Source organism: Ornithodoros turicata, chromosome 10, assembly GCF_037126465.1.
Source record: "Ornithodoros turicata isolate Travis chromosome 10, ASM3712646v1, whole genome shotgun sequence".
NCBI lineage: Eukaryota > Metazoa > Arthropoda > Arachnida > Ixodida > Argasidae > Ornithodoros > Ornithodoros turicata.
In genome coordinates, this window is record NC_088210.1 from 27,980,825 (window position 1) to 28,008,779 (window position 27,955).

The 27,955-nt window shown below is 46.4% G+C and overlaps 2 protein-coding genes across 6 annotated transcripts in view; one reads left to right on the forward strand and one right to left on the reverse strand.

The window, feature by feature from the left end:
• LOC135369672 (uncharacterized) overlaps positions 1-9,559 on the reverse strand; it is a 45,485-nt gene extending 35,926 nt beyond the window's left edge. The window contains exon 1 of the mRNA XM_064603172.1: positions 9,366-9,559. Coding sequence (XP_064459242.1) covers positions 9,366-9,544 — 179 coding nt within the window. The 5' untranslated portion in view covers positions 9,545-9,559. The remainder of the gene's footprint in view (positions 1-9,365) is intronic.
• LOC135369663 (mucin-5AC-like) lies at positions 1-26,798 on the forward strand. Of its 5 annotated transcripts, none has more exons than XM_064603159.1 (10): positions 1-140; positions 16,982-17,194; positions 18,499-18,596; positions 19,442-19,614; positions 19,683-19,870; positions 20,823-20,996; positions 21,081-21,233; positions 21,336-21,478; positions 21,541-21,699; positions 22,711-26,798. In XM_064603159.1, exons 2-10 carry the CDS (start codon positions 16,990-16,992, stop codon positions 25,174-25,176), a joined length of 3,759 nt encoding a protein of 1,252 aa, XP_064459229.1. In that variant the 5' UTR covers positions 1-140; positions 16,982-16,989; the 3' UTR covers positions 25,177-26,798. The 5 variants fall into 5 exon arrangements, with proteins under 5 accessions (XP_064459229.1, XP_064459228.1, XP_064459225.1 ...); XM_064603158.1 differs by lacking the exon at positions 1-140 and adding an exon at positions 3,062-3,251; XM_064603155.1 differs by lacking the exon at positions 1-140 and adding an exon at positions 3,062-3,247.
• The last annotated feature ends 1,157 nt before the right edge of the window (positions 26,799-27,955 follow it).

Sequence of the window (27,955 nt, forward strand, 5' to 3'; positions counted from 1 at the left end):
AGTAGGGCTCCTGGAGAGTCAGTCCGACGCTTGCCTCGGTAGCTACCGAATCGTTCCGACTTATCGCTGTGTTGTTACGCGTTCGCGTCTCACGGCGGCACGAAAACGGATTACTCTACTGCACACTGTTCGGCGTTCCGGTGAGTAATTTAACGTGTTCTCGGTTAATAGTTTCGAGAGTGTACGCGGCACGTGGAGGCGACCTGTTCGTTTATCTGATATTTGCTTCAGAGGAAACGAACCGGCAACTGTCGGAGCAGTTGCGTTGCGAGTTTTAGTGAAACGAAAGGTGTTCAAGAAGGCGGTTCCCCTAACGAGCTTTATCGTTTGCGATTGGCTTATCATGTTTTCGGAACTGTTATCCCGAACACTTTCTGATGTCACTAATCCAAGCAACACAACATCTTGGCCCAATATTGGCAATGCCGGCCCAATATTGAGCCGGTATTGCCATTATCGGTCCAATATAGGGCCAAGATTTTGTGCTGCTTGGATTAGTAACATCAGAAAGTGTTCAGGGTAACAGTTACGAAGACACGATAAGCCAATCACCCTGCTTCTTTAAAGTGGGTGACGTCGCAATGCTAAACTTCGATTTGATAACTTCACTTATCGTGTAGTTTTCGTAAAGTTCCTCGTGATGCAGTAAAACTGCCTAATAATCCAACCGCATGACACCTTTGAAATGGTTCACATCTTTGACTTGACAGCGTCTATAGTCCTTTATCGTATATCGTTTTCGTAGGATGTTTCTGTTCTTGTAGGACCGTTCTTGAGTTCAAATATCCAGTATACTCCAGTAGGAAGAAACTTGCTGGCAATTACGTCACGGTATGTGTAGCAACTCTGAGAAACCGTTATCCGCACGATCACCTTTCTTCCAGACGGGTAGAAATTTAGCATGCAGCTCGGAGTGATTGGGGTGTACCGCGCGTGCGTTGCACGCATAGAAAATGGGGTCTGACCACGTGACTTTAATCGATTCATCAGATACGGGACAGTTGCCGTAGAACTTGGTGCGATTTGTAAATAGCGGCACCGACTGCTTCAGAATCTGCGATCGGATCAGGGAGGTCCTATAGCTGGTTAAAAGGTCTGGTTACGAGTGAAGGTGGATACTTTTTTTTTTTTTTTTTTTTTTTAACTATCACAGCTCTCATCTCCAATATAGGGTTCGTGGCTTTACGTATCGAGACAAGCTGTGGCCATGAAGCGACAGCACAGTGGTCGGTTTGTAGATTTATTTTGCCGACCTGAGCCGAAACGTCCCTCGCGAATAATCCCATAGCGGAATATTTTGCCCGTGCATCTTCTCATAGCGTTATTTGAAGGCTGTTGTTGTTCGGTTCACGACAGTAATACATCTCCCCACTTCAATGAATAAAATTGATCTGCTTAAAATGCGCGATGCATCCAGCATACATTCTTATCAAGATTAATTAACTTAGTCACATATTTATTGATATCGCGTATTAATCTTCCACTCATTTTTTTTAAACCCCTGGCACTGTGGTTGTATACGCTGCGCGTCCATAAAGATACACAATGATGATGATGATGAAGACGATAGAACAATAAAATATGCAGATGTAGGTGCGACTTAACTCTAGAGCGATTGACAGCATATATACACCTTTAGCACTTTCGCATATCATGTGCTACCGGTGCAGATTGCTGTATCAATAGCCGCTGCACAGCAGGAAGTTAAGATATAGTCCCTGAATGAACACGGCTCTCACGGTAATGATCCATCACGGCACTCTCGATGCACACTATAAGTTCCGATGTCGAGCAGTCCGCGAATTCCTCGGCCATCACCGCGGGCACCCAAGGCCGCGCAGCAGGACAACGATGACCTCGATCACGGACGCTTGACGGTGCCGCCGCATCTGGTGCACACACCACATCACGATATTAACGCCGATCGAACAAATGAAATGAGGTATCGAAATGCACGAGAGCACATGACGCCACCTTTGCCCCGTTTTACCATAAAGAGGTTTATAGGCTCCACAAGGGACATCATAATCACTGACACTCAATCAACTAGCCGACTTACGCAGCCTTGAGGCACTAGGGTGGAGACAGAGCGTGGAGGTGATTTGTACTTCAGTCATGTCTCGCAGAGTGATTAGACAAACTCTGGCAACTGAGTGAGTGCGTCACGGTGACGGTGGGATCGGGGACTTACTTTTTCTAATCCCCACTTCAGATTTTGTTTTGTTGAGTCTCAAATGGAGCCAACCTCGTCTTAGGTTAATAACCTGCATGGTGTCCGCCCATTTCATTGAACGCCTTTTCGTCGAACGCCGTTTCATCGAAGGGCCTGACCAAGGTTAGGTCAGGAGAGCCCTTTGCGTATTTCACACGTTGCCGCAAGAAAAAGCGATTCGACGAAATAGCGTTCGATGAAATGTCCCGGAACCATTCTGCCTGTGCCTCGACCACGGCTTCTAGTCAACCGCGCTTCTTGTGACGTGAATTGCAGCTTCACGAAAGGTGACAAGAATCGAACTCGTACACCTCTCTGATTGCAGGTCTTCGAATCGTTGAAGTGAGTAAGGCGGTTTAAGCAAAAATATCATTACGTTATTAACACAAGCGAAAAGCAGTTATTCGGTGATGTTATTAACCTGAAATGATGTCATGCCACATGAAACCCCATAGAGGCCACTATAGCATTTCAGCAGCTATATACCATGAAGAAGACCGAGAGACACGGACACAGAAGACGACACACGCAGGTTCTCTTCTGTGTCCGTGTCTCTCGGTCTTCTTCATGGATCTATACCAGCTAGCCTGCACCCTTTCCCTTGTTTCTTTAGCTATATACCAGTTAATTATGTCTCGCCTCCAGAGGTATGAATGGAACGTGGGCGTAGTTATGCACGAACGAAACTGAGTTAGTGTTCTCCACGGCTGTCAAGGTTGGAAGAACTAAGCAATAAGCTGGAAGTAAACGGGATCCTTTTTTCCGTTAAAAAAGGTTGCACGTCATGAAACTGCAGACACGCGGACAGCTCATAAAACACGCACTAGACAAACATCTGCAGCATTTAAACGTTTCTCTTCGCCCTTTCTTGTCGAAATCCGTCTTTTCCGCGTCTTCGTGAGTGTGCACCATATCGAGGGAAAAACCTCCGCGGCGATTTCTCATTGCCTCGCCACTCGCCGCGGGATTATTGCCATTCCCACACGAGGGAATCATAGATGCCTTCGACAGCCGTGGGCAGCATACAGGAACCTTGTAGGTAATGCAAGGTCTCACTTTATTTGTTCACTTGTGCTTTGCTCTGCAAGGAGAGGGAGTGCAGTGCACTCCCATCCCTGTAAAAAGCGAAACCGCGAATCAACCATTGTTTCAGCAAATTATGTAGTGGAATGCAAGTTCTCAGCAAAAACCTCGAAACCGTTATCGACTTTTCATGCTTGAGATTGTTCATCGAAGAAGCGAGAGTACTTAGCACTAATGACACTTTCGTTTGCTTCGACTACGAGACGGTACTTGCGATACGAGCGATGATGATGATGATGATGATCGGAGCAAGAAAAAAATGGGCTCGTAAGTCACGACATGGTGAGACTGGCTATCCCAGCATCCTTACAGTAGGTTATTTCATGAGGAGAATAGAATAAGAAACAGAAGAAGCAGAGGGAAGTATAGAGGGGAGGGAGTTCAACTGAGGAGATCCACCAAGGGAAAACACATGCACTTACTGGTCACAAAGTGTCCAATACCAATGGAATAGTCACCATTCAGTGGTTTCACTACATTGTCTTCGATGACGCTGTAGTTGCACTGGGTAGTGAGGGTCAAGGAGACTGACTGAAGTATGTACTTAAGCGAAGGCATCGAAAGCGAGAAAAGCAAGACGCACACACGAATCCGCTTAGGTATTCGACCTTTAGAGGCTCAAAGAGCGCCGACCTTCTTCTTGTTACGAGATGAGAGTGGTCAGCCAAAGTCCAATGGCTTGCTACTCTTGCTCGCTGACCTTGATCACCCCTATGTGGCCTACATGCTCGGGTAGCCCTTCTTGTTGCTTCCCACAGGATCGTCCGATGCCTTTCTCTCACTCCAAGCTTACGTTTGTTGCTTTTTCTGTGCCACGTCAATGGTGCGCCGTTTTCAATCCGTCACTGACGTATTGTTTCATTGTAGGATAGCGGTTGTTTGACCTGAATCGTGCCCCCAAATGCATGTGCGTCGATTGCGGGGGAGTCAAGTCAAGTCGTACATCCTGATGGGGACTGCGTGCCGTCGGACGCCGCGAGATAATGGTCTCGGTTTTAGCGGCCTACTTTCAAAACCATACGCCCTGCCACAGGCGTGCTCGAGAAATGCCGTGAGAGACCGGACAAAATCGTTGTTCCGAGGATGTCGCGGTTTTCCTGGAAGTGATTCTTCTTTCCGTTTTTCGTAAATCCATAATAGAAAGTGACCACGTATGTGCGTCCCGGAATAACCCGGCTGTGTCCGGGGGGGTCTTTTCTTTCCGGATCCTACGTCCGGGTCATGTTGGACACCACAGAGCCCAAAGGGAATCCGGGGAGGAAATGTCCCTCGAGAAAATTTTCACCGGAAGTACGTTCTTTCCGGTAAAAGATGTTATTCGGGAAAGTAGGGTTACAGAAGCTCTCATGAGAGCCATTCAGTTATACACAGTTCCTTTGAAACAATGACGCTATGAGCAAAATGACGCTTCTCCAGAGGAACCTCGTAAAATAATGTACCGTATAAATTATAATGAGCTTTTATTCGTTAAATTTAGAGTACTTTAACGACATACAATTCGAATGGAGGTCATATATCTAAAAACTGAGCAGATTTGTGGTGTACCTTCCGCTTTTTGCACTAGCTCCATATTTTTTCGCAGTGTACTTTTAAAAAAGAAAGCTGGCGCAATCTAGGGACTCACTAAATAACAAGAGAAATATAGTACAATACATCTAGTACAGAGGTAGCCCAACGAGAGCATCCTGCATATTGTATTGTGCCGCTGCCTATTTAGCACACAATGCAGCAGCCAGTTGGACGTTGCCCTCCAAAGATGGCAGGTCATATACCTTGACCCCTCCAGTGGGTAACGGGGCATAATCGCTGGCGAATTGCCGCCAGGGGGAACCCATTCGTTTTTGTATTACACATTCACGCTCCCTTTGTCAAAATTGTGACGTCATCTTCACCGAGATCGCGGAGCGTACTTCGTCGCAACTTCATTAGCAATGTGCGTAGACTTCACGCAACAAGACGACGATAACACTGCGTTGAGGCGAAGTCAAGATAGCGTCATGGAGTAAGCTGCCGCCAATGAAATGTATGTCACTGGAAGACAGTCGATAAAATGCTAATTAAAAAGAAAAAATGTCATTTGGCCTTCAGCCTCTCACAAACTGCGTTCACCGCAAACTCAACCGAAGGACTTTTGCACGCTGCCAGTCGGGCTTTTGTGGCACGGGACCTCTGATCAAAAGTTATCTGCTAACACCGCGCGGAAACTGTGGCTATGTCGACAGGTGGAGATAGTGCAACAGGTAGGAGTGAGTGACGGGGGGGTTAGCGTGCGTCGTGGGCCGACTTCTAGGGGAACTATGCAAAAGAAAAAGAGGGAAAACCTCGGTGGGATTCTATGCTACCAGCCTCAAGTCTAAAATTAAAGCGGATGCAGCGCAGCGCTTCCTCGTGCAACAGAGCATTATGAATACTCCAGTTCTCTCACGTTTAAAATATTAAAAAGAAAAAAAGAAAGGCGAATATTAAATAGCAGTCCGCATAAAAGCTCCCATAGTGCACGTATATACGGACGAAGTGAATGTTACCTGAGAGGATTGAGCTCATGCGTTACGAACGCATACAAAAGGTTGTGCGGGGCAGATGACCCATTGAAATGAGCAAGTAGTGCGTGCTCAACAGGAGATGCACTATTCCAATTGTTACGAGGCTGAAGTGACGAGCATATTCCTTTTCTGCGGACGCAGTGTCGTTGCACGGTTACAGCCGTCCAATATACGAGTACATGCAACCGTAGCCTCTGAGCCATAAAACACATCAGCATTGCTCAGCAAAGATTTGGCGCGTTGTCTCCTCAACGTTGTTAGTAAATTAGAGAAGTTTAGAATAGAATGCCCAATCCCGTTTGGGGCCTCAAAGCAGGGGTCGTCACTGGGCATGCTCAGAACACAAGCACCGTTTTGAGCAATGCGCAGTGGTGACACTTTATTTCTTTGGGGTCCCAAAGCGCTCGGGTACCCAGTGTCGTGCTTGGGGTACCATTCTATAGCGCTCAGAGAACACGCTACCATAGATATGTAGAAGTACAACTCAAATCCAGCATATATAACGATAAGCACGATAATTCCCATTAATTGTTATGGACAATTAAATGGATGTTACTTTCCCAGAGAAGCATGACCATGGCCGGCACCACAGCAATCGGTTTCGTTTGCTTTGAGATCAATTGCAGTCATTTAACGGTTGCAAACTGTACATAAAAGGATGTACCTCGACCGGGTCTGAACCACGGGCCTGTACGTGGAGACCGGGTACCAACGCTAGGACCCCGGGACGGTCTTCACACCCTTGACAGCTGAATCACCCGAGCATGCATAATGTAAAACCCTGAGACACTTCGTGTTGTGTCTGCCCCTTCGTGTTCCCTGGTCTCTGAGTTTTACATTATGCATCAACTTCACCAGCTCGCTTGCTTCTTAGCCATCCTTTCATTGTCACCCGAGCATGTTTACTGGCTGCTTGACATTATATGAGAGACGCGTCCATCCGTAGCTTTGGAGACAGAGCATATCCTTGAACGCTTCTGATGAAATGACAGGTCTCCTTTAAAAAGTCGCTTGATTTCAACCTTGAATGTCACGGTTCCACGGAGCCTTCCTGGACAGAGCGTCAGGACACATCCCGCCGAGCAGGTGTATCCCCAGAGTTACGGGCCGTGACCTTGTCTCGTGGACATGGCCTGATTGCCATCTACAAACAGCGGGGAGGAATCGTTGCACAACACAGGCCTCTAATTGTTTGCTCGCTTGTCCCCCGATATGTAGTCGTGCGTTATGATTCCCGATGTTCTGACGCCTTCGGCGATGTTCTGGTGCTGCGCACGCATTGAGGATGTTCCCTCGTATCTGGAGGTTGACGTTGATGGCTCTTGCAGCATGTTCGAAGATTTGAAGAACCAGGACGCACAGCAGGCAAATGCGGTACTACACATCGGTAGCACCTGACTGTCGTCGTGACCCTGTGTGATTGTCGGTTTCGGCGAAATGCTTTAGAGTGGCATTTCAACAGCAACCCCGAAGACAGCAGTCTGCTCAATATGCCAACCCTGCACCTGTCCCTTTGTTTTCCTTGTTTTCCCTTGAAATATAATCCGTCTGCAGGGACGTCGGTATGTCCTCACGGCAATCTTGATACCACGTCAGACCGAGTAGACAAACTCAAGGGGAAGGACAAGTTGTGCATCTATAGGGGTCCGGTTCGAAGGCTACCGCTCCTTTAAAAAGAAACTCAGTAATACGCGATCAGTGACACGAATTAATGCAAACTGGGGCAACTTTCACAGTGGCGTCAGTGCTAAACCCCTTGGCTCAATGTCATACAGCACCGTCATACACCGCTTGGTTGAAATCAATACAATTGCTAAAGTAATTGTATTCATACCGGTATATAGTATGTAGTATTCGTAAGTAAATGTATTCATATACCGGCACATATGACTCTTACTGACAAACAGAAATTCGTGGGACACCTGTTTTTTCCGGCACGTTATCAGGCGCTTTGGTTCATCTGTATTCAGTCAAAAGCCGTTGACTTTTGAGGCGGCGAGGGAGAACGTCTGTGTTTCTCTGGGGAACATTGTTTATGTGACGGCGGATGTGACAACCTTCTGTTCAGAGCTGATTATCAGTTTCCGCTGCTGAAGGAGCAAGAAAACGGCACAGAAGAAAATAAATATCAGTATACGCAGAACAAAGGCTTCGCGGGAAGCTTTTTCATGTAACAGCAAAGATTGTTATCGCGGGGAAACAAGACAATATCACGTTCTTAGTAAACGACAGCCTGATGTAATAGAGAAAGTCGCTTTGTCAACAACGTAGAGGAGTTTGCTAGGTATGCAGGTGTGAATAACAAGTCAGAAATCATTATAATATAGAATATTTTTTAAAGAAAAATAAACAATGGGAAGCGACTACTGGACGGTATCTAATGATGTTGATATCCTTCTGATGCTGATCTACATGTACAGGACAATCATTCGTATCTGACACCTGCAGACATCACGTGGTTTATCCAGAATCACGAGCACAAAAGAATTGCAAAAAAAAATTTTTTTTTTTTTTTTTGGGGGGGGGGGCATTATTGCGCTTACTTTGTAACAGCTTTATGCATATCATTGCCGACACGCTGAAATAACAAAGGCACCCCTTTAGGGGGTGCACGGGAAAGGAGGAAGGCGAGTGGGTGTTTGGATAAGTCACAGGCAATGGGCATGAGGAAATCAAACACTCCCTGCACCTGAAACTGAAAGCGGATCAAAGGATCATAAATGTAAATGCTAATGAAGTGCTAGTGAAGTGCTTGATGAAGCGAAATATAATGTATTAAAAAGTGAGTACGCATGCTCGTAGTAAGCGTATATGCATCGAGGATCGAAACAGAGCTGAAATACGATAGTGCTTGTACCTGTGCCTCATAGGTGAAGGCTACATCTGCAACGCACAAATGATGACTGTTCGCGCGTGCCGGCCAATAATGATGTTTCTTTACAAACTGGATTGGACTGGATTAGGCTACAGCAAATCTTGTAAGATTCACAGCCTGCAGAAAGAGCGTGACACTGAAGACCCAACAACAACAACTACATAAATGACCATGGGATGAGGTGATTCACGGCAACAATGGCGGAACCATACCTCAGTGCATGTGGGTAAACATATGAGTGGGATGACGATGAACAAGATGAGACATACACACTCGCACACACACATGACACACGCAAATGAGACATTACACACGCGGGTGTGTCCTAAATGATGGGGAAAGTAGTAGTCCCGAGCCATCAAACTCAAAGCGACCCCCCCCCCCCCTCCAATGTTGAGTTCAACCGCTCACGAGCCAAGAAGCTTGTTATCACGAAAGACAATTTAAAAAATAAAAAATAAATAAATAAAATAAAATCCTGACGATTCCCATGTTCCCATGGTTGACGCTTCGTACGAATTGAGAGGAGGGACAACCTCTCCGCTTTCTCGCCTGAACAAAACATCCCGCGCGCGATGCCAAAACCCTTTGTAGCCAAAATCAGAGAAAACGAGATGAAAGCCAAAAAAATAATAATTGGTCAATAACATACGAAACTTGGCAGCCACACTGCTTCTTCCAATTGAGCCGACAGCCCTTGCTTGTATATCGGTGTGGTAGATCGCTCGAACCGGTCGGGCGTCCCAGTGTGTGGCTTCCGGAGTTCCGCCGGCGGGCGTCAAGAAAAGCGAATCGCTCGGCCTCGGGCAGAACTACCAGTTGCCGGCGCATGGACTGACGGCGGTGCCCGTCGACGAACGTGCTCTCGCGAATACGGATAGCATGGCTTCAGGTAGGTGTTTGTCCACTCCTCGTGTTCGACGCATGTTACGTGGAAGGCGTGAAATCTTGCTCCGTGGTGTAGCAAAAACCCCATTTCGAATAGGGGTTGCAACTTACAAGAAGGTCAAAATGTACCGCTTTTCCACTCGTAATTTATGCGCGACGCCTTTTATTTATTTATTTATCTATTAATTAATAATCAGGTCGACAGCATTTAAGTGTGGCGCGACAGAGTGCGCCGTGTTCTTGAGAGCGAACACAGCGTGAACTAAGTTGAATGCATAGGCACGGCTCTCAGTCCTCTCGTTTTCATATCGTTACAGCTGGTCTGCGGTACAGTTTTCGAGTTATCTTGAGGTTCCATCGCTTGTGTTCCAAACTGTCAGATTTGATCGCATGACGATTGCCTTAGCACATCAGCTGGCGAAGACTATTTCAACAAACGTGTGGGACTATATGGCCGTGCAATTTCAATGAAGGGGGAATTGATAACGTGGTACTTGATCGGATAATCCTCTGCTCTTTCGTTCTCTCAGGATGTCGCTTCAACGTGGTGAAATCATTTGTCTCGGAATCGCCCTTATCGACATCAAGATCATTAGACCTTCCATTAGGTGCTTAGTGCTTCTTTTTTTGTTTTTTTACGATACACAATATATATTTTAAGTATACCATATTATATTTACCACCTGGTGTCACGAAGGTGGTAGGTTAACTAGCAATAAAATCATAGGCCGTTGCTCCTCACAGATCAACTGACTTTAGTGCGGCAATGCAGGGAAGAATTGAGGAACGGTCATTCTTGGATGACGATATGCTGTGATTTCAAGATTATGGTCAGTTTGGTACCGCTGCTGTCGCGTAGCACGGGTATCCGATGTCAGTGGCGCTGTGCAGCTGGTGACCCCTAGTGGTATCGCGAGTCAAGATTATGAAAGTAATACACCCTGGGCATCGCAGGATCAATCTCTTAGTTATGGTTTCTCGCCCTAAACTATCCCACTGCTTCAGCATAATGATTATGCTGGGTTATTACTCGTCTAGTTGCGCCAGGAAAAAGTTTAGTGCCGCCTATCACGTTTCAATGATTCTAGTATTTGTATAGCTGATATATATATATATATATATATATATATATATATATATAATATCACCTTTTAATTACCACGTTCAATGGTTTCTGTTGTACGCGTCTTCTATCACACCGCTAATGTAGCAAGGTCGACAATTCATCAGGAAAAAAAGAAGAAAAATTATAACTGTTCCTTCGCTTCCAGGAAGACGTTCGACAACCTTTCGTAATGTCAGGAACGTACGTGTTTCATTAGAGGAAATGACCTCATCTTTTACTGTGGTGCGACATGTCTCGTACTTCCGGTGCAGCACATGCTGCGTGTGACAAGTGACCAGATGACCGAAAGAAAGAGGGAACGTTGCAAAGGTGTCTTGCCAAATAAAGGGGCACTTAAAATTTGGACAGGGGCGCCTTGTGTTCTCGAAATAGTAAAGTAACGACTGCTATAGGTGCGAAGCGGTTTTATTTTCGCCTTTACTCCTTTTCCACTGAGGCTGACTTTCACGAAGTCAGGTGTAAAACGTATCCACGTTGTCCTATAGCACCTGCTCGGAGATAAATTAACCCAGGCTGTGACATGACTTCAATAAACCTTTATTGTTTCAGACTGGGTTTAGACTCCTTGGAAAAATGCGCTCTTTCAGGTGATAAAGCACACGTTCTCCGAACCAACGTGATCTTTGTCCTCCGTCATTTTAACTTCATTTTCATACCTCACATCTCATGTTTCGCGTGTAATGGGGTAGTGTACTGCTCTCCAGCGGTGAATCACCTATAGTCATGATCTATTTGTTGTTGTCCTTCGTCAAATATTTCTTGCATGTCTCTATTTGACAAAGAGAGAGTGACATGGCCGGAGGAGTCAACCTAGAAAATAATTTTTGTTCCTCCTTTCACTTCGAGTTCGTGCTTATCTTCGTTTTGAGTTACTTTCCTGCTTGTCACGAAGCGTATGCCACTGTATATTTAATATATTCTGATCATAAACATAATGTAAACATACACGCGTGCCCAGTAACGTTATGTTCATCTCAGCGATATCGTTCGGCTTATGTATGGCTCTCAAAGTGCACGATGCTTCGCGGGACGGCGTACACCGACAACACTTCAATGCCATTATCGTTGTTTCCGGAAGCAAAGTCAGCATCGGGCCGAGCTGCACGAGTGTAGGTTGAAAGCAGATCGGATGTGGGTACAGAGCAAAAAGCAAACTTCGATTCCAACTTTCGCTTTCCTTCTCTCCACATTCACTAACTGAAGCCTATACTGTGCAGGCACCAAATTAGGAGATGAAAGATAAAATCGCGTAGACACGGGCAGAGCGTCGAACCGAACCGAAACCGAAAACCGGAATTAACCGTAATTTTTAGCTGGAACTGAACCGGAACTGAACCGTAATTACTAGCGCCATCTGGGAGCTGAACCGAACCGATATAAAAACATCGTTTCGGTGCGACACTCTGGATATGGGCAAGCGAGATGCAAGTACCTGTACTGGTCCAATGTCTACTGGAGTACGCAAATGTGGTTTTGAAATATTTATCATAACAGACACCTTCTTTCCATGTACTCTTTCGGTTCTTTCTCGTTCTTTTCCTTTTTTTTTTTTTTTTTTTTTTCGTGTTGCCTGAGGACCTCAAGGTGTGAACGAAGCGAGTCCTTCAAAAACGTTAAAGATCTCTGCAAGCGTCAAAGTGAATAGTGTCAAGATATGCAGTTGCTGTGGTTTTCAAAGCATTAGCAATGCGTATGTGCAAGCTTTGCGACATTTCCCGTGCGCCGCTAAGAGGTATTGGGACATCTTTTCCAGTACAGGAATTTGGAATGCGAAGAATGCCTGCTACGCGCGCGACGTCAGCATTTTAATTTTTCTACTCCAATGGTGTGCAGTCTACCCAATGCGTAAAGAAAATCAATGTACTCCGTGTCACTACGTTACTGTAAAACCCCATAACTGTAGAAAAATTACGCAACGGAAACGTTGCGTATGTTTTTGCGAGCACGCATATGTTTTTGTTTGTGTTGCGCAGAATTATTACCAGATATGTGAACCGTTCCAGCTCCGTGCATCACAGAGTGGAAAAAAAAAAACTATTTTAACTTTAGTCGCAGCTGGCTCGCAATGCTAACGATGATTTTTTTTAAAGTGTGCGTCAGAAGTGACTTGGACTTACTTTTTGACATATTTTGCGAGAGGTTAAAGCTACAATACAATTATAAAAAAAACGAGCAACAAAAGAATTAGCTGCATATTTCGGCATAAATTTTTGTCTAAACTATTTTCGAAATGCAACCAGATTTTTATTGAAAGTCTTTTCACGAACTGTGAAGCCGTTTAATTTTTACATTATTATTGCGGTGATTACACAATTTCGGTGCAGCAGAAGAGACCAAACCGTGGTTGGCCCTATCGAGCAAGCGCTTTAATATCACGTATACGACAGCCCAGTGTATTCATCCGCCAATCGTAACTCTTCCGTTGTGTCTCAAAAGTCTCGCTGCCTTCGCAGTTTATATTTTTTAAGATGCTGATTAACTGTGGTCGTTCACCCCTGGGTTTGGGCTCATGCCGATAAAAGCTCTAATGTGTACAAGGACGCGAGCGCTATACGCGGATGAAATACGTAGAAGCGCTGAGCACGAGTATCTCACGTTTGCGTACCGGTTCTTCGGAAGGCATAGAAGACGTTACTTCGCTCTGCTAACCTGAAAACAGTTTTCAGAAAGGGAGCGCAGGCGGCCAATTTTCCATCTCGTCTGAAGGAACGCCCATCTCGTGTCGTCTATCTCACCTTGATAGGTTCTCCGCTACAGCGAACTCAGCGTGCTTGAAATTGATTTGCCGTCGTAAATTTTAAAACGAAAGTTCGGCTTGCCACATCCATTCACGTTTGCGGAGCATATAAAACTGTTCCTCGAACTTACGATTAGTTTCTGTCGTCGCTGAACGTGTGATCCGTCTACTTTACGCGCACGCTTCGGAAACAGCCACTTAGTGACGTGACACTAGCGAATGATTTTTCACGAAAAGAGGCCGAACAACAGCAGCAGACGACAAGAACCTCGTCTAATCTGTCGTCTGCAAGGTTTGTCGTCTGCTTCCAGACCGAGCTCCACGCGCACATCCCTTGACACCTCCGTATTTAGTTTTCTGTTTGTCATCTAAGCAAATATTTACACGTCTTTTTTATTTTTTTAAGTCAGATAAATATGATTTTAGTATGTATAACACGCAAATACATTTTCTGTACAATTTTAGCTGGATTTCGCTTTGGCGCGTGATAGCACAGAAGAGCAGTATATTGAGCAAAATGCGAAGAACCGCCGAGAAAACAGACTGCGTGCTTAATATGGATTCGAGTTCTAACAACAGAGAGTCAAAAGGAAGTTGAAGGCACCCACGTGGTATCTTCATTTAAATAATTTTGTAAACTACAAGTAATCGCGTTAATTACGGGGCACTGATAGGAATCATGTTAATCATATACTTAGCTGCGAAGTGCATAAACTTTTCGCCTCGCGCTTACAGTTAACAATATCCCCCTCCCCCGTGAGTGAGGAAGAACGGGGGTTCCCGCTCACTCACGATTTTCTCTCTGGGTCTATTAATGGAATATAATGATAAAGGCAACTGTGTTTGTTACTCGCCACAAGTAGTGTGACCAATGATTTCCTACATTGAAGGCGTGTCTCACAAAGCCCATCCCAAGCCGTTAGAAAGCTTTCTTAGAACTACTCGGGTGCATTAGAGTGGATCAGATTGCAGTAAGGCACCTGTCGTAAAAGCGCTATGTCGTAATGATGGACGGTCTGAAATGGCCTCAGGCTGATCTTCCTCTGCACAGCGACGCAACGGCTGTGGTAACTCTGTAATGACATAGCGTCTCACTCCCTTCGAGCATGCACAGTAGCAATAGGTCTTTATGTCAAGGCCTTTGCAAACACGTGTTTCGTGCGGTGTGTCGTAGGGTTATGCCTTTCCTTCGCGTCTTTGCAATCTACCCCGTACACTGCTGCGCTTCTTGTTACGATATCATTTCACAGATGGATGGGGCAGAGTTCACGCAAGCGCTGTGACATCTTCTATCTCCAGCATGAAGCACTCGCCCCCAACATATAAGACACAACGAGTAAATGGCCAAGAGACAAGTGAACCAGAAAAAAAGAAAAGAAAAAGTAAAAACGGAAAGGCAATGGCCCAGGTCACCATCATAACGCCTTTCCCTTGTTCGCAGATTATGTTCGTTTTTATTATATTTCTTACAAAAGGCAGAATGGAGTGGAATAAGCAACTGTAATGTAACCGATGTGTGGGACAGGGGAACCATTTTATCTTCTAACTGATAAAAAAAAAAAATCAGCAAGGCCGCAAACGAAGCAAGAAAAGGTCTAAGGAGACTGGGCGCGAAAAACGCCTCACGAAATTGCCTTCTTCAATTAAATTCTGTCTTCATAAAAACTGTGAAAATGATATGGCGAAGATAAGTTATATTATGAGCAAATGATGTCAGTCAACTGAAAGAGTAATACCAGATTGATTTCTGATCGAAAATCTCGACTGCCATATTACATTTACATTGTTTCAATTCTCTCTCTCTCTCTCTTTTCTCTGCACCGCGGATGTCTTGCGGAATACGAACAAGTTTCAAGAAGGGCTAATCCTTCAGTTCCCAGAAGACGTACTATCTTTACCGAAAGATCTCTCACGAGGCTTCGTCCATTGCAAGTATAAAACTGGACTGGGAAATTTCACTTTTATTTCGTGATTGGTCACAAAACTGACCTCTTGCACTTCTGACGTTCCTTCCAATGTACACACTACGTGCCTAGGGCACTTATCCTGTCGTACTGCACATGAATTTCAAGGTCCACGCTTCAAGGCTTACTGCGCAGTAGTGCATGTCTGGTTTTATCCAGAGGCGCCTTGCTCCGCTACGCACCCGCAAAAACAGTTTTTTCCGCAAGCATCGTGGTCGTATACCTCGGAAGATCCGGCACTATCGAGCGCGTTATGACTGCTTGCACCGGCCACTTCCCTCAACTTAACCTGTCGGCAGGATAAAACTGTGAAAGCGTCCCACGCGAGAAACTGCTTTCGTGCATAACGATGTTCCATTAATATATCGCAGAGTCTCGATGACTCCTCTTTTAAATTCCCCACTAATGCCCCAAGACCTCAGAGGCAAAACGAAAGGAACTTAGGGAAAGTAATGAACTAAAAGAAAAAAGAAAAACTCTACACGCAATTATCCACTTTTTGAAATCGTGTGACCTTCTCAACACCCACTGAAGTCTCTGTGGTTCTCGACTACTGTCCGAAGGACAGAGTGCATTGTGCAGTGCGCTGAGTGCTGTTGGTGTATTTAGTCAACGGTCATACGAACAATTATATCATTTACTAGACTCGTTCATTATAGTTGGACCTTGCTTGTTCTTTGTTATGCCTCTCGGTCATCTTGTGGTTGCGCATGTTCTGTGTTTCTACTTTCTTTTGTATTCACGTGTTCTGGAGTAGCCTGACCCGACTCCGCATAATTTTTTATTTTTCAATCGGTCAATCAATCAATCAATTACGAAAACTCTAATTAACGGTAGTCACCACCGGTCAATGGAAACGCTAATGTAACTGAGAGAAGCGGATGGAGATGGGCAGGGACATCTAGCAGCAGCAGCAGCAGATATACAACTCCATCGTAGAGCATCACGGGATAAATGCAGGGGAAGTGGAAGAGGAGGTTTCCCACCATTTTGGTGGAGCTGCGCACGTGTTTGACTTCAGACCAATGGAGTATAGTACCACAGATATGCCAAGTGTTCGCAAACGTGTACTTTTCGCGCGAATGACAAGTATTTTCGCCAGTGGTTTACCGCAAGCACAGAGGACTGCAAAAAAAGAAGAAGAAAAAAAAAAGAAGTGGGGAGGATGGTGTCATTATTACAGTTACGTTGTAGCAGCTCTCTCTATCATTGACGGCATATGTGCCTGAAGCTGGAATAAAAAGGAAAGAATCGAATAGGAAAGAAATCGAAGGGGGCCTGAATAGACAATTGATTTTCGCCCAATCACGTTACTTAATCAATCGATATGCCAAGATGATGATGATTGATTGATTTTTTTATGGCACATAAGCTACCAAGGCTATATAGCGCGCCAAGACCATGCTGATAAGTGACATAGGCATGCGTGTTTACGGGTTAAACGAGAGGTTAGCGAACAAATTAGTAGTTTGCTATTCTTAAGCGATCTGCATGAAAACACATTCTAGCGGTGTGTGCACCAATATCGAGCATGTCCCGCCTTCCATTAACAGGGAGGACCATGAAGCCAGCGAGCCTCTGCGCCTCTGCCTTTATGGTGGTGCTCCTAATCCTGTACCTGACCGCTGTCAGGTACGTCAGAGGACAGACAGCTGGTGAAGAGTACAAATACTATAACCACGACGAAATGACGGCTTTCCTCAAGAACGTTAGTAGGAATTACCCGGACTTCACGCGGCTCTACAGCGCTGGGAAGTCCGTGCAAGGTAAGCTTTCGCTTTGAGTCGGTTGACATACATTTCCCTCTTTGTTCCACTGGCGACGAAACGGATCTGTTGCGCTAAATTTGGCTGGATCAAAAGGGGGAATTTTGTTTACGGGAATCCCCCTTAAAAAAGTGGGCTTGGCTCGTAATTACTACTTCCGGCACGGATTTTCAGATCTCATTATCGTATATATGCTTCTTATGCACGTTGTTGCTCCTTGTACTTTGGAGCGAAACGTTTTGCTGATATGATCTTGTTCCGTTTACCACGTGAATGTTTCGGTGCCTTTCGTCGACACCGGGAGACTACGGAAACAGTCTTGATTTTTGGACTAAAAAACGAAAGAAATGACACCTTCACGATGGCAGTTACGATTTCATGTTTTTGCTGTGTTTAGTTTCTTTTTTCTTTTTTGTCAATTCAAGTTCGGGTTCGGTCAACGCCGTCAAGGCTAAACTAGCACTGCCTAGATAAAGAAAGCCCTGCGATGTCACTTAGTCATTAACAGTCCGCCAATCACGACCGTGGTGGTGGTGGTGGTGATAGGGCTTGCCGTTGTCGGCCTCACGTATGTGGGCAACGTCACGACTCACGCCCCGGGTACGACCGTACTTTCCGTGGCCGAGCCGACATCACCCGCTGGTAGCCAATAAGAGCCTGTGTTTGAAATCGTCTACGGTGATTGGCTGGAACTCTTAAAGAATGAACTTCACCACATAGCACGCTCCTAGCCAGCCATCATCTCGAATGATATCGTTATCTGCCCTGATTTGTTGAGAACTGAAGGCGTACGCCTTTTTTGTGACACTTATGCTGTTCGTAATTGTCACAAAAGAGGCGTACGCCTTCTCGTTTCCAACAAATCAGTGCAGATAACGATATGATTCGTGATGATGGTTGGATAGGAGCGTGCTGAGCGGTGAAGTTCGTTTCTAAGAGTGCACATAGGCATGTTGGGAAGCAGGCTGTGCGGAGCAAATCTTTGGGCTTGTTGGCTTTGCATGATGGACGTAGACTGTGAAAGTACGTAGCATCAAGCGAAAACATCACGATTGCCATGAACCTGACCCCGTGACCTGTTGCAGCAGACCTAAGCCACCCATAACGGCATGCGTGTTGCATCGACCCGATGCAATGGTCTATAAGGCGTACCACACGGATAATTTAAGCATAATGCGTCTGAACAATGAACGAGAAGAGATCCCTTAATCATAGTGTGCACAACCCCCGTAACAGTTGCTTTCACATGATTCGTATGTACGCTGCGACTATTTCTCTGACTCTCGTGTCACGCATAATTTCAGGTCGCGACCTCTGGGTTCTGCTTGTCACGCATCGACCTGACGAGGACAGTCTGCTGAAGCCCAGCGTGAAATACGTGGCCAACATGCACGGCAATGAGGTATATACTCGGGTCACTGCTGAATATCGCGACCCGCAAAGTGGAATGACGCGTTTTTGTTACTGGCATTCTATTTTTGAGTTGATCAGCGCACGGTCTCATTTGTGCAGCGAAAGTAAGGCTGTCGAGGAAACCAGTTTCGCGCGCGATGGGGGCACTGTCTCCGACACGTGGTCATCTTCTATAGTAGATGGAAATAGTGAAATGAAAATGCCCTCGGCGAACCGAACGCGCTACCGAGAATTTTCGGAAGAACCCGCAAAACTTTATAGTTTCGGATTCTCCAAGAGAGGTGACGCGAACCGCGAGCTCAACAGCGCGCGCGCGCTCTTCGCGGTCTCCACTCTCTGCCCCACGTTGGAAGACTGCCGGCAGCTGTGGTGAGGAAACGGAAATCGATCTCTCAGGACCAATGTTGCCAGACATGTGCCAGATTATACACCATTATGGCATATCATGCTTATCAAATCTAGAAATTAATTTTATGATACTTAGCCCGTGGCACATAGACTAAAATTTAACTGACGCTTATTGGTGAACACCAGTATAGTCATGTTGATACCTTACTGAGCATGGTCCGTAGTTCATATATTGCATGTCGTGTGGAAAAGTATGGGATAGGCTAGGGCAGGTCCAGGAATTTTTCGGGGTGGGGGAGGGTCTGTGGTGTCACACAGCATGCTGCATACACTGCACGTGCAAGGTGATGACAAAGTTGCTGGGATTCAGGCAGGACATCCGAACGGCCCCTTTTTTTGAGTCCGGGCCTGTAGCTTACAACTGAGATACAATACCTAACTGCGACGACACTGTGATATATATATCACGTTCTGATGTTGTTGCAGGCAGTAGGTCGACAGTTGATGGTGTACCTAATTGCCCACCTACTAACGCGCTACCACGTGGACCCCTATATCCGATACCTGCTAGATAACACGCGGATACACATCATGCCCAGTATGAACCCCGATGGCTACGAGATCTCCAAGGAAGGTGCCTGCACCGGTACGGTCGGCAGGTATGTACGCACCTGCCCCTACATTCTTTGCCGAAACGGCTTATTCACCGCTCCATCGTTTTGCCCAGGTACAATGCGCGGGGCGTTGATCTCAACCGCAACTTTCCCGATCACTTCAAGAAACAGACGAAGGAGGAGCAACCCGAGACTGCGGCTGTACGCAAGTGGATCCACCAGATCCCGTTTGTGCTGTCCGGCAATCTTCACGGAGGGGCCGTCGTAGCGTCGTACCCGTATGACAATTCTCCCAACGCAGGTAAGCACAGGGTGTACAGAGATATATAATCTGCAGTAGTCTGTCTGTACTGCGTGACGGGAGGATACTCTGCAGACGTCTGAATTCTGTCGTCTGCATCAGAAAGGGCGCTGTAGTTGGCAGATCCCCGCACTGAAATTCCCGCGCGGAGATACGTGTGCGCGACGTCATTGTGACGACATGGGGGCGTTCCCGTGGTGCCAGACTTTGCTTCAGTCGCTCCCACTGCAGATATAATACGTGACGAGGCGGTGTTGGAGAGGATGCTGACACGTGACCATACCGAAGGTGACGTCACGCGAACCGATGAGGAGGTTCTCGTGCTTGCTCCTCCCCCTGGGTGCGGGTCCCCAACAAAATGGGCAAAATAGACCTCTCCCTGTTCGTAAACAAACGACGTCATAGTGTTCGACAGCGCCACCAATTTGGTAGAGTTGAACTACTCTCGAAGCTAGGACAGAACAAGGTCGCGTCCGAAAGCCACGGTCTTGTGGGGATTACGATTGTCCCTGAACGGGACGCCACCTTCTGTCGATCTTTTCTTTCAATAGGAGGCAGCGAACAAGCGCCCGTTCGTGTTCGTGGAACCCAGCCCTCCCCTTCAAATCTGTTTCGGTGTGTCTACCAACATCATGATGACGTTTCTCGGGTAGAGGTCTACTCTGTCGCGCGTTGCTGCGATCCTCAGGCGATGCCAGTGGAAACACGTGGACTTCGGGAGTTCGCATGGGAGTTGTTTCTACTCGCATGCTTCTGCTAGAAGTATTTATTTCATTTCGTTTAGGAGCGAACTTTCCCTATAAGTCTGACGGCACCTGTACACAGTCAGTGTATGAGATGCAGAAATTGCTTTTGCACTGTTTCTGAACATCGTATCTTTCACGTGTAACAATATCGAAGCTGCTGCCAAACCATAAAATACTCATTACAAACGTTCTACCCTTCTCCTTAGTGTACTACTCGTACAGCAAAGCATCAGTCACACCGGACGACGACGTATTCCAGCACCTTGCCAGAGTTTACTCATTCAATCACGCTTACATGTACCTTGGAACACCGTGCTCTTCGGATCGGCAGTCATTTACCAATGGAACGACAAACGGGGCTGCCTGGTATCCCCTTGCCGGTAAGGTCTCATAAGAGAATGAGCTTCATTAGTCAAGTTCATTAGGCGTTTCATAATATATTATTCCTTTCTTCATCTCTCGAGGTGGTATGCAGGACTACAATTACATCTGGGAGGGCTGCATGGAAGTGACATTCGAAATTTCCTGCTGCAAATTCCCTCCAAAGCACGAACTCCTCCGTTTCTGGGACGACAACCGCAAGTCACTCCTCGCTTTCATCGGAGAAGTTCACAAGGGTCAGTCAAAAGCCTCGGCAAATACTAGCAGAACTGCATCCGATACTGAGCATTCCCAAGCTGCGAGGGCCAAGAGGCTTAAAATTCTAACGAACCTTGCAGGCGTTCGAGGCATCGTGCAAGACGAAAACGCCAATCCTGTTCCAAAAGCATTCCTCAAGATTAATGGGCGCCACATTGGCTTCCGAACAACATCCAAGGGTGAATACTGGCGCGTCTTGAGGCCTGGCCGTTACACCATTGAGGTCCGTCAGTCAAGATTTGAGGTCGTCAACCCATACGTAATGCGTACATTTGACATTTCTAGGTAACAGCACCGGGCTACCACACAGCGAGGCAGGACTTTGTTGTGCTCGATAAGCAGATCGCTGTCCTCAATGTCACGATGAAGTCCCTGTACAACCCACCGGAGACGACATTCCCACTTCCAACGACGTCCCACCATCACGGTCTCACTACGACTACGGTAATTACTCGGCTGGGTAATGGTACAGTGAACGCCACTGAGGCAACGGTACAAGGTCGTTCGAAGGATGGGGATACGATGGAACCCGACCGCCGTGAGGAAGGGAGTTATAATGACCAGGAGTTTCCGCAAGATTGGGAGCGGGATCTAGCTGTGTTTGTGAGAGAGATCCGGTCCAATGTAGCACCCGTTCATAGCCGGAATGGACTGGCTTGTCTTTTGTCAGCTCTGCTTGTCTTAGTAAGGCTGTTATAGCCCTTACTGCCCACAAGGCGAAAGCAATATACGAGACGCAGCCCCTGTAGGTGTCGTGGTGCCGAGCGAGACAGCATGGCAGTTACAACGGGCTCAAATTGATACAGAGGGAGTAGCAGCAGGGTTTTTAACTGGCCATTTAGTCAACACGCAATCACTGTCGGTTGTGATTTCTTACGTATCAACTTTGATGATGCTTCAATTTTACAATGTTTTCGTTTCTACACCGGCCTAGCTAAGTCTAGTCAATGGTACAAATACAGCCACAGCAGGTGAGCCTAGCTCGTCTAGCTTGCTTGTCAATACGATTAATGCCCATCACTCACATATTCAAGTGATGTTTTGGTGAGGGACGATAACCTCCACCTAACTCTATCAGTATTAGACCAAAGGGCAATATATGTACGTGTGCATGTGGTTTGTCTTGCCATTCATGTGTGTACATCACAGCCAAAGGTCACCCCATAATGTAATTTTGGCTAACGTAAGCTAGTGTGTTCACATGATCTGCATGTTCTGCATGTGTTGTTTTGTGTTGTAGTAGCATGACCCCTGTTACATTATGCAGCATCACTTTTAATAATTTTACACACCCAGTTTGAGGAGGACCTTGGAGATAGCACCCAATGGACATATCGCCAAAACCACTCCAGCCATTGTGTATTGCAGTAGTACATCAAATGGCTTGCACATTGTTTATATGTTTCTTATATAGTAACAGCTATGGTTTGACACTGGCCTCTGTTTCCCCTGCAGGTAGCACCTCCGGTCAGTAGCACGACTGAAGCGCCGAAGCACGAGGCGCCAAAGTCGCAATTATTCAATTCTGAAACGCAAAATTATCAAGGGCCGGGCCCTTACGTGCCAAAAGCCGAACTAACAAAGTCTGACGTGCCTAAGGTTGATGTCGCAAAGCATTTAACGCAAGTAACTAACACACAGTACTTCGTAACGCCAACGTCTGAGACACCTAGAGGGCGGCCTCAGTCTGTGACGACAACTGAGGTTCCGAAACGTGACACCTTAGTGACACCAAAGCCAATCACATTCTACACTCACCCTCCAATATCATTCAGGACACCTGACAAAGTGCAGACTCAGTCACCAACAACTGAGGTTCCAAAGCCGATCACATCAGCAACACCAGAACCTGTCGCCCCTCACCCTCCAGTAGCGTTCCGGTTTAAATTTGGAACGCACATACCACCCCGTGGTATTGTCTCTGGACGAACGCGGAACGCTGCAGAAGCAAAACTTAGCAGTATTCCTAGGTTTGATCAGCCAAAGTTCAAAGTTCCAGAATATGGTGGAATGCAACTTGGAATTCCAAATCCCAGTACGTCTTATACCGAAGCTCCCAGAACGGAGACAACAGTGTCGACTTCGGCAAAGTCTCAACCGGACCTCCGCAATAACCAAGGCGTAGATGCTTCTAAGTTGAATGAAGAAAAGGTCACTGAAGAGCAGCATCCAGGAACTGTGAAACCAGATGCTGAAAACAGGAAGGCACCAACAGTCCCGGTTACCTTACTAACGACGTTGCACCCTGAAGAGCAGAAATATGTGATACCTAGATTTACCTCCCTCAGTTCACATACAAACGGTTTTGAAGCCCCAAGGCTGACAACACCAAATGTGCAGGGGCACGAGGCAACGACACCAGCGGCTCTAAATTCCGGCACTGTTAAGCCCGAGTCTCCAGGACAAGTGACACGAAGTCCAACAGATCAGGTGACAGGAGTAACATTTCCAGCGACTGGTGTTTCCCAATTTGAAGACCCAAGGACAACTACGTTAAATACGGATGCACAAAGATATGAAGCACCGGGAGTAACAACGCAGAAGTTGGACGTGCCCACGACTTTAGACCCTGACGTCCAAACATACACTCCACCAGGTGCAACAACCTTCTACCCTAGTACTGAATTTGAGCAGTCCACAGTGACAACACGAGGTCCCAGTGTCCCGTTGTACAATGTTCCGCAGGATAAGACACCTAACCCTGGCATTCCTGGAACTACGACAGAAAATACAGAGGAGCAAGGGTATCTGGCACCACGGCTTGAGACACTAAACCCCGGTGTGCCGAATGCTGTGCTGTCAACCGTAAACACCACGCAAGACACCAAGCCGCAGGTGACAGCAGTAAACTCTGGCACATTGGAGCAGGGGGCACACAGATCTACGACGCTAAACCCAGAAGGGCAAAGATATCACACACCAAGCCTAACCTTCAATGCCAGACCAGGTACAGGCAGGGCAACGACGGTACACCCAGATGTCCCGAAGACGGCGATAAATGGAGGAACACAGACGTACGACGGAACGATAGCTACTCAAACTCCAGCCGTGCATAAATATGAGGCACCCACAACAACAGAGACAAATTTCAGAGAAGGGCCACGAGATGTACAGACGGTAACAGCGGAAAGCCCAGGAGTACAAACAAATAAGGCATTAGGCTCAGCGACACCGGAATTAACAGAGCAAAACCCAGAGCTGCAAGTTCGCAGGCTACCAAGCGCAAGACCTGTAGGACACTCGTTCTTCAGCCTTGGTGTACCAGCACCACAGGTCCCTAGATTATCTGCACTAGTTCCCAGAACACATCGATACTTCTTCAGGCCGGCAGTTCAGTTGGAGCCACCAAAGCAAGCGCCTCAACAAAGTGGGATTCAATACTCTGGAGGTTTCTTCAGTGAAAGGACTCCACAAACACACCTTAGAATCCAACCGCCTGTGTACGAAGCTGAATCTCCGAAACCCAAGACAGGACTCGAAGCAACAAACCTACACCAGCCCAACTTTGGCATATCTGGTACTAACGTGCCAGAATCTCAAGAAGCCCCAGTTGAAACAACACTAGATCGTGGGACGCCAGTAGCGAATGGCCAAGAACTTCATCGGCCAAACTTCCAAATTTCAAAAGTCCCGACATTTGGTTTTACAGAAGCACCAATAACTGGGGTGGGAGTGCCACCTCTGCCAAGCTTCCCTAACGCTGGACCGAGAGAGGGCGTCTCAGACGTTGGCGGTACGCAGATCGAAGTACCCACGCTCGAGACGCTGAAGGCCGATGTGCCGAGGCCAAAGGATATTACTAAGCCTAACAACTCTTTACCCAATGATAACAAAGCATTGCCTCTCCCCAGTGCTTCCATAGGCTATATTCCTCTTCCATCATTTGCTGCTTCTCGAGCCATAGTCCCGTTCAAAAAGTAACAGTTTTCTAGACACTAATACGGTGTAGATGCGGGCGAGCTGGTGGACAAACTGCGTCTTGCGAAACGCCGAGTGATGGGCGACACGGAAAAGCAAACGCGTCACTTTTTGAGCCGCTGGGTCACATTTGTTTTTCGTGCGTCTCCCATTGCTCTGACTTTCTCGAGAAACAGTTTTCTAGCACTGCTATTATGTTATCCAAATTGTCAGCTCATCGGGCATCACCTTTCATACCTGAGGACTGAAATTAGCAGTTATCAACGCATTGAAATTTAACAAACGCCACGGTGTCAGTCAATTCTGAGTACAGAAATGAACGCGATAAACCGAAATTCTTTTTCCCCTCTACTTAGTAAACGCAACCTTCATGCAAGACAATCACAATTTGTGCAGTCAGTCATTGTTCACGAAGTGTATACCGTATAGAGGTAGACTGCAAGTCAAAGAAACTTTGCGCCCACTTTCTTAAGTGTTTTTACATGTGCCATATCCGTGTATCATCACAGTCCCTGTCATTCATATTGTTGGTGTCCTGTCTCAGCAGCCTGCTGCTTTGAAGCAGCAAAATTTGCAGTTCCTGCCAATATACTAGCTAAGCACAATTACTAAACAAAGCCTGCCAAAATCTTTAACACCACCACCTCGGTTCATGTTTAGGGCCTGAAGTTTCCGGGAACTTTTTTTTTTCTACATTCGGGAAGTAAAAATCTGGTACATAAACATGCGCTCTAAATTCATCCAAATTCGGGTGGAAAAAACTTTCAGTACGCTAAATTCGGGTGGAAATTGGGCTCAGTTACTCAAACTAACTGAACCCGTTCGGTACAAATGGTGATGTAACTGCGTCTGCTGCCAAACGAGTTATTGTGCATGCCTACAGACGTCTCAGTGAGGGCGATTTGCCGGGTAAAAATCGGGTTTCACCCTAAAGATGCAACCTTCAATTCGGGGTACAAACCCTAAAACTTCAGGCTCTATTCATGTCCAACAACATGAAGTGGTTAATGCCACACTCCTCAGTGTGTTGGTTGTGCATGCAGACCAATTGTTGACTATGACCTGCGATACTAACATGTATGCAGTGGCAAGAGGACAGTGCCTGTATGAGTGAGGCATGACAAATGCTACAGAAATGTTACATGGTGGCATGCATACCATCTCATATTCTTCAGTTTGCAAGACCGTACACAGAGGAGAAGTGTGGTGGTTAATCTTATACGAAAACACGCAAAAATTTCATCTGTACCCTGCCACTGTGTCATCCAGCCTTTAGGGATTTGTATTCTTTACACTCTAATACACAAACTAGTGTCATTAGATTAACCGTGTCACTTGCACGACGCTTTTCATCCGAAGAAAACTGAGTAAGGCAATGCGCGGACGAAAGACACGAGTCGTTCCGCGCGCTGCTCCGCAGCAGCAGTCTGCTGATCTACCAATCGCCCTGTAAATCATGTTTCACTGCAAATACGTGTCATCAGATCATCGAGGAACGTACACAATGTCAGTCTCACTAACCGACTGACCGATCAGTATTACTTGTCCCGTCCTACACGGTGGTGGTCTGTCCTGTCTCTGTCACTTGACTGTCTGCCCAATAAAGTGCATGCGATTGGTCTCTATCGTTTTCCCTCTTACTCTTGCTTCCACCGAGGCCAGACAGTCTCTGTCTAAGCTACCTGGGGATTAACACATCGCTTGGTGTCTGCTTTCACCCACGCGCATTTACTGTAGTCCTAACATTGCCTGTGGCGTCGTCAAGATGTGGTCAGGAAGATGGATGGTGCCAACACTCCAGGTGAAGGTGGGAGAGAATTTTTTACTGGGCAGTTTGATCTCTAGAGAGTGCACACGTAGTGTTTGGATGCATGTTGCCTAACTGACACCCCTGGGGGACCCAGTTCCAAATATTAGATATTGCTCCTGTACTTCACTTTTGTAATGCATGAGCTATCATTCTCCAAATAAGAGAAGAATGGAAGGTAGTCATAGGATGTGTCCACTTTGCGGGAAGGAAAGAGGGCTGCACTTACTAGCAGCTCGTGAATAGTGGATTTTTTACCACAATTCCTGTTCTGGATAGTGTGACACAGTCTATGACTCCCTTCTCTTATTTTGAGAAATACATGTACCTTTTGTCCTCATGACAATGCATGAGCTCACCCGGTGCCTGAGGGTGCACGAGTACGGCACCGAGATAGTTGACGGAGCATGCACATAACCTTTTTACCCTTCCAAAGGAAAGGATGTTTGGAGACCCTGGAATGATGTCTCTGCCACCAAATAGGCAATGAGAAGCCCATCTGTGAGGGACAGTAAGTCTACAGGGTGCTCCATCTGACCTGTCAAAATATCACTGAAGGTCTTCATGTAGTTCTATTCTGATTAAGCTATGCGAGCTGCACATGAGGAGTTGCCATGTCGAGGGTACTTTATACTGCAAGCGAGCAACAAACAGCACATGCAGTGTACCTGTTGTCATGGTAACATGCTCGCATTTTTATGCCATCTCAGGGCAAAAAGATATTGTAGAAATGAGCATTCTAGATCCTTTCTTGTAAAGGCACGCTCAAAAAAACATCTAACCCCACCAATCACGGGAAGGGAGGCAGATGGTAAACACTGCCTGCCTACAAGTGACATCAGTCTGTTCCAAGTGCTACACAACTTGTTGGCATCCCTTCTTTCGAAGGATAGACGTTGTGACGTCATCCTTCCACAAAGACACTGCGAGGGCGCCTCTCATACCCACTGTACACCAAAGATGCAGAAATACTGT

Coding starts and splice junctions, on each gene's coding strand:
- LOC135369663 (XM_064603155.1), top strand. CDS start 3,211: ATGCCTTCGACAGCCGTGGGCAGCATACAGGAACCTT. Junction 18,597..19,441: donor CCAACATGCACGGCAATGAG/GTATATACTCGG, acceptor ATGTTGTTGCAG/GCAGTAGGTCGACAGTTGAT. Junction 21,479..21,540: donor CTGGCCGTTACACCATTGAG/GTCCGTCAGTCA, acceptor TGACATTTCTAG/GTAACAGCACCGGGCTACCA.